Raw genomic sequence first — 7231 nt, 5'->3', positions numbered from 1 at the left:
ACGGGAGCTGAGTTTGCAGGCTGACAGGGATGCAAAGGGCTGGTGGTGCTGATGTCAGAGCCAGAAGACAGTTGTGATTGGACCTAATTAGACTTTGCAGCAGCAAATAGACAAGCTCCCTGCGTGATTGGCTTCAAAGTGGCTGGTGCCAAACAACTAGCAGACGAGCCAAAGTAGGAGCCCTGCGTTCGCTGGGAGCCGGGTCCGGAGCGGCCGCCTGGAGGAGGAGGGCAGCGGGGAGGGGGCGCACCTCCCCGCCGAGTCCTGCGGAGGAGCTGCTGCTGGCCGGGGTCCCCCCGCCCCCCGCCGCCGCGAGCTGGCCGAGAACAGCTGGGGAGCGGGAGCGGGAGCCCGAGGCTCGTCCTGAAAAGTGAGCCCGCTCCCGGCCCGCAGGCATCCGGCAGCGCTGGGCCAGCAGCAAAGGTGAGCTGCTGGGGACCGGGTCCCTCCCGGCTCTGGCGGCTGCGTCTCGGGCCATGGCCTCCGTCCTGGGCGCCAGCAGAGGGGCCGGAGGAGGGCTGAGCGGCCAACTCAAATGCAAGTCCCAGAGGAGACGGCGGCGGTCCAAGAGGAAAGGTAAGGACCCTGCTTTCTGCGCTGTCTCCGCTGACCGCTCCCCCACCCCGGGTGTGGGGTCCGCCTGCTCCCGCGGCCCACTTTCGGGGGGCTGGGGGGGGGTCTGCTCCAAGCAGAGCGCCGGAGTTCGCGTCCCTTTGTGGAGGCCCTGGGGGCTCTTGCCGGCTCCGAGGGGACAGGAATGGGGGGGGGGGGGGGCAGAGAGCCCCGGCTCCGCACAGCCCGGCTGGGAGCAGGGTTAGCAGGGGGAGTGGGTGCGGGGACCGGAGGACAGTCCCCTCCCCGCCTCACATAGCCTCTGACCCTCTCCGAGGCCACAGCAGCACCCGTGCCAAAGGAAACACTCGTGTGAGCCAGCAGCCCCAGAAAAGGGAGCAGACCTCATGCCAGCTTCTCCGTCCAAATCGTCTCGGAGGCAGGAGTGGGCAGGATGCTGGCGACCACGCTTCCAAACTGGCCGACGTGCTCCCTCGGTCTGCTCGGTGCTCGTGGCTCCGTAAACACTGGGACCCGCAGGCAGCACGGGCTGGTCCTGGGGCGGCTGGGGGGAAGCAGAGATTGAAACCTGGAAAGAGAAGGAGGCACGGCAGCTCGTTAGTGACAGAAACCCTGCAAACCAGGGAGGGAGGACGAGCCGCGAGCAGCGGGTGACAGGTTGTTCCCGACTCCCTGGGGGTGGCGTCTGCATTGTGGGGACCGCCGCCCTGAAGTTAGTGCATTCTGGGGCTCCGCCGGGGGCTGGGGCCCGTGCCCCAAATGCCACCGTGGGGGTGCGCGCGGTCCCGGGAGCGAGGGGGGCTGCTTCCAGAGCCTGCCCTTTCTCTCCCCGGGAGGAACTCGTTACCAGCAGCCCCTCACCATGAGTCTGCGGGAGAAAGTTCGGCTCTTCTGACGGTTTGAAATGTGTTGATTTAAGGGTGGGGGGAGAGTGAACACGGAGTTATTCAGAACCGCGGGACAGATGCCACTAAGATGCATCGGATTCTCTGCCTCCTACCGCAGGATGCGTGCTGGAGGCTGCTCTCTGTCCCCAGAGGGTCGTCGCCTCTGCGGTGGCCTGGCAGAAGTTTCTGCCACATCTCCCCCTACCTGCCCTCAGATACCCCCGGAGCCCTTCCCGGCTTCTTCCGTGAAATCAGAAATTAGCCAGGCAGCGTGGAGACAGAAATGCCACCATCACACAGTCACCGATGATGGTTGCGAGTCGGGACCACGGGGAGCGGTCCCTTCCCGGGGAGGTTCCAGAGCCCTGGGCTCTGGAACTCGGCTGGGGGTGGATTCTGTGATTCCGGCTCAACTCTCAGGGCTGCCTCGGCGATGCCCGCTGCCCACTTGGTTACCTGGAGATGCCGTTTGGGAACAGACCTGCGGGCGCCTTCTGGAGTGATGCCGACAGAAAGCGGCAGCGAAAAGGGGCGGGGGGGATCACAGAATTTAATGATGACTGCAACTTTTAAAAGAGGGAAAAAGGAAACATTATCTTGTAAATTGTAAGTGTTCGTGTTTGCCAGCATTGCTGTTTAGTCTACTTACATATTAAAATTGAAGAGTATGGGGTAATATTTCACAAAAAAACGGCATTCTACAGAAATAAAATCCAAGCTGATGGACGTGGGAGCCTTTCTCCAAATTCATTTTTCTTACCTTTAAATGTCAGCCATGCTGGCTTAGAAAGCATCCAATTTGGAGAAGAACAACAAGAAACCGGAAGGAAGACTTCATTTGCTGTAAACTTAACTAGAACAATTCAAAGTGGAATTTCTGTGTGAAATATTCCCATGCCTTGGCTTTTTCGAAGAAACCAGGTCTCTTAATTTTCGTGCCCCAAAACCGAGGTGGGAAAGGCTGATGTGTATGCGTGTGCTAACTCCTAGCGCTCGTACGTTTATGTGTGGGGGTGAAATCTCCTGTGGCGTCTGCGGACAGCGGCCTTGGTAGGGCAGTCAGCTCAAACTGTAAATATTCACATCGTAGGGGAGAGTTAACAAGATAACCGTAAGTGGGAAAATCAAAAGAAAACATAGCAATTACGGGACACGTTAATTCATCATTTGCATGTGCTGGGAACAGGTCAGTTTCTGTGTAATTCTGTAGATCCTCGTTTTTCTCTTCTACCAAGAAAAACGGTGAATTTAAATTGCGTCCTGACAGTCATGACTCCCGGCGACAGCCTTTGAGGGCAGCGGCCTCGGCTTTTGAGCTCACCCACTTAAAACTCGGTGTTTGTCACAATTTTAAATCCACGTGCGTATTGATGGTTGTTAAGGAATTTGTCTAGGGCTCTACTGTGTACTAACTAGAGCCACCGACTGGGAGCACAAAGAAAGAGCCCGTCTCGTACGGGAGGAGCCAAATCGGAATAAACGTGAGGCTTACTTGCCAATGGTATGTCTTTTTCCACCTATTCTAATGAACAGGGGTGATTTTTGAAGACACGTCTTACCTTTTGGCTCCCTGGGCTGTGAAAAGCTATCAGTGTTCTGTGTGTAAACTCCAGAGGTGCTTTGATACGTTTTTTTTTTACGTCACTTATTATTGTCAAAATAATCCGTGGGCTTTGAAATAAAAACTATAGCTACGGTTTAAGTGTGAGATTCATACCATGCTCTCATTACCACGAAATGTGATCCAGAGCCTCAGAAATCAAATGTTTTCCCGTACTCAGTGTTTTCAGTCACCATAGGCAGTATAGATCTTTAAGAATCCAAAAAACTAAAAAATTAAAACAACAACAACAACTTGGTCCCAGGTATTAACAAGCCGGGACCTGCATGTCTCCCCCAGATGAACCTTAAAGAAGAGGTTCAGAGGTTCAGAGTAGACCCACCCACCCACCCACCCGTCTCTTCCCATTCTCTCATCAGGACCCCGTATGATGCATTTTTGCATTTTCTCTATGTGTCACTTTTTAGTCGGGACTTTGTCTTAGAAATTATTTATGAACAATTTACATTTTCTGTACAAGTGAAAAAATGTCAAAATTTGAGTTTTGAGGAGGAGAAAAATAAGCAGCTGGAAAAGAAAGCACTGTGCAAAGGACAGGGAAGCCGTGTAATTTTTACACGTGTGGCTACAGCTGCTCTAAAGCCGTGTAACATGGGGGAGACGTGTCAGCTTGCTGTCAGAAAATACCGGGAGCGCTCGTAGTTTACGGAGTTTATTCATCAACTCAGCACCCACTCAGCTCACTGCTCGTGGGGGATTCTGAGAGTCGGCACTTTGTTCTGTACTTGGCAGTGGGATTATTCGAGGCGATCGCACACCAGCAGATCTGTGCTGGGTGCTCCGAGCGATGTCCCCCGTACTCGAGAAGGACTAGATGCGTGAATATTATGGAAGGTCTGTATTTTAGCCCAAAATGACAAAGGCGAAGGTTGAAGGTTATTTAAAATCGGTACCAACTGAGCCAGGTGGAGTAGGAAGAGTCAGTATTCATGGAAACAGTGTAATATGTAAGCATAAATCACTTCAAATTTTATCAGATAGCCCTCAACCAGTGGCTGCATTCCGGGTGATGTGTCCGAGGAATTTCATAGGTATATTTTCAATCATTAAAACAGGACCTGTATTCTGTCGTGGATTTCTGCCATTCTCTCTTTCGCGACTGTAGCTGTCCTGAAGGCACGCATCAGCATGAAATGCATTTTGCAAAGAAAATATTTTTAGTATTTGACAATGAGCACATACAGCGTGTAAAAATGACTCAAGTTTGTGGAAATTTTTCAAGAACTGTTCTTTCGATGCAAAACATATTTGCAGTTGGATGGAGAGCCCATGCAAATTCAGCTGGTTCTGAGAGGTAAACGGGAGGACGGGGTTCTGAGCCAGGGGAGTCAGTCACCAGACGGAGAAAGGGAGGGAACTTTGGAGAGCTATCGCAAGGCTCTATAAACAACCATTTGTTAAGTCAACAAAGCCGATTCGGTCATCAGCACATGACCTTTCTTTTTTTCTTTTTTTCTTTCTTCTTCTTCTTTTTTTTTTTTTTTTTTTTTTTTGAGGCATTTGACAGCAAAAGAAGTTAATGCCAGAAATGTAGATGTTGTTACAGGGCGATCCTTACACACAGTCTCAGAAACGCTGAAGGTGATTCTTGGAAACAGCAACATGAGATGTTGCTGAGTGACAGTGAGCTGATGAATCACAGGAAGGTAGGGTGGGAGCAAGGGCCGGCCACTGAATGTCGTGAAATGCAAATAAAAAGTTGGCAAACGGAGCAGAATGAGGGCAGCGGGCGGATGATAGGCACGGGCTTGGTGTGAACCGGGATCCCGTGAAAAATTAACACAACACAAAGATCGCGTGTGGATGAGGCTCTTCGTCCCCAGCGATGCCCGAGTGACACATGAGTGTGCCTCAGCCTGGCTGGTGGGGACACAGCTCCGCGCCACGGCCGCGCGTCCCCGTGCCCCCGCCTGCCTCGCCGTCTGACGGCTCGGGAGGAAGGAGACTGCATTTCGTGATAAAATTAAGTTGATTAAACCATTCACCATCCTCTAATTGTGTAGCGCTTTTTTCCCTCTTTCTCTTTTTAAAATTTGTGTTAGTACCTCTGGTTTCTAGTGACCCGTGTAATAGCAGTAATTTGAGATTGCTTCGAGGGCATTAGATATGATGAGTGAACTTGAATTTAGAATAAAAATATGAGATTCATGTATCCGTATCTAAATAGTGGTGATTCAGTTACCGCAGAAGCACTGTCCCAGAGGAGCATTATGTAAGGAAATGCAGAATGAGGAAATTGTGTTTTTCTGATCTGAGGCAGGGGAAGATAAGTTATGCTCCGAAAGCATTCAGGGTCCAATTTAAAAGCCATATGTGTGTTTGTTGTTCCTAGCTGTACCTGCATACGTCGTAAAGGCAGTTGAAGTATTTGAGCATTTTTTATGTCTGCCTGCTTCTTTTCCTAAAATGCTGGGGGATGAATGTTGCTGTTTTCATAACACGAACAATTTTAAACAATTCGTAAAACAAAAATAATTATATTCCCCGGTTCTTCGTCACATAAATATATCATTTCTAAATTGATGCTCCGTTGGTAAAGCGGGCTCTTAATTACGAGCAAATAAGATTTCTAAAGGGACAAATTTCCACGTGGTGAAAGCAAGATTTTAGAAGCACTTGTTATAGCCATTTCTAAACTGGAAAAAAAAAAAGGTTGATGCCAAGTGAAAAAGGAAAAGCACGGATGTCCTTCACAAATATTGCAACTATTGAGTGTTAACACTAATCATGTGGCTCTGTGTTACACAGAAAAACAAGCCAGTAAGGGCCTGTCTGAATTCACATTGCTAAGTATCTGTGAATAGAGTGCACGTGAACTAACTCCTATCTCTTCAATTAAATGTTTTTCCTCCACTGAAATACGGAAGTGCATGCCATTAAATGTTTCATTACACAAAGAGAATCGTGTATTCCTAGCCATTAATATCCTACAATTCACTTAAGGATGTACCACCATCAGGTGAAGGGGCAGTACTTCCAAAAAAGAGGAGGAACGTTTATCCGACTCTGGATCCACGTGTAGATCTGTGAGGCTTTCGAGAGCAGGAAGGAGAGAGCTTTGAGAGATTTGTCAGACAGACTCCTGCCCTTCCTCACACGTGTGGCCACGTTGGTTCCCAAACATCCCTCTCTGGTGATCAAACTTGTACTGACCTGTTCATTTTATTTAAAAGGAATGGGGCACGGGGGCTACTGTATCTGACTTCTGGCTGACTCCGTCTCAGCAACGTCAGGGCGACGTCGCTCTTAGAGCCCCTGCCCCACCTGCAAACTGACGAGTGGACCAGCTCCCAGGAGCCACATCAGAGAGCCCCAGCCTAGAGATGGAGAGATCCGCTTTGCAAGAGGTCTGTAATTTTACCAGAAGTGAGCCTGATCACTTGCAAAGACAGAAGTTGTTTGTTTTTTTTTTCCTGAAGAGTGAGAAATCTTTGGGGAAAAAAGAAAAGAAAAGAAAAAGAGTTAATCTGAGCGTGTGGGTCTTCTCCCTCCCCTCATTTTCATTCTAGTTACAGGCATTGCATATGAAGGGCAGCAAAAAAATAAGTTCATTTTATTATCTTATTGGTGAGGAACGAATACAATTAGCATCTGGTCTCTGGTAAGAAAGTGGTGAGTAAATTTCCTCCTTGTGTTACAAGACACACACACACGCACGTGTGTATACACAAATTCACTATTATCTGTTTTAAATTTTAAAAATTACCAGCGGCGAATGTTACGTTTTAAATCTCAAAAAATAGCAAACAGGTAACATAAATTTTATATTTATGTTAAAGAGAGGACTTTATGCTTGATTAAGACACAGTGTTTAGTAAGTGGAGCATTTACATAAACAAAGAAAAGCAGCTTTTTTTATGTATGTTAAAGACGGAAGAGACGTCGAATATAGATGCCCAGGTGGCTCTTAGATTTTAAGATTGTTGCTTCTGACCCCCTAAGAGGGGGGCTACGCACACTTCAAATACAGGGCTGAAGGTGGCTTGGCCGAGCATCTAGTGGAGGGCGGCCAGAGTGGCCGTGCGTGTGGCACACTGGGACCAGCGTGAAGGTTCCCTGGAGCTGGCCTCCAGCGGGAAGGCACGGGTCTGTCTCTGCTCCTAGGAGGATCAAACTCTCTGAGGGACTAGGGAGGGAAGTCCAGCAGTGT

At 49.3% G+C, this 7231-nt stretch overlaps 1 protein-coding gene across 1 annotated transcript in view; it reads left to right on the top strand.

The window, feature by feature from the left end:
- Positions 1-476: 476 nt before the first annotated feature.
- ADARB2 (adenosine deaminase RNA specific B2 (inactive)) overlaps positions 477-7231 on the top strand; it is a 419952-nt gene continuing 413197 nt past the window's right edge. Inside the window, exon 1 of the mRNA XM_042944734.1 lies at positions 477-576. Within this exon, the coding sequence (XP_042800668.1) occupies positions 477-576 (100 nt within the window). The remainder of the gene's footprint in view (positions 577-7231) is intronic.

This window comes from Panthera leo, chromosome B4 (genome assembly GCF_018350215.1).
Source record: "Panthera leo isolate Ple1 chromosome B4, P.leo_Ple1_pat1.1, whole genome shotgun sequence".
Taxonomy (NCBI): Eukaryota; Metazoa; Chordata; class Mammalia; order Carnivora; family Felidae; genus Panthera; species Panthera leo.
This window is presented reverse-complemented; position numbering and strand designations above follow the sequence as displayed.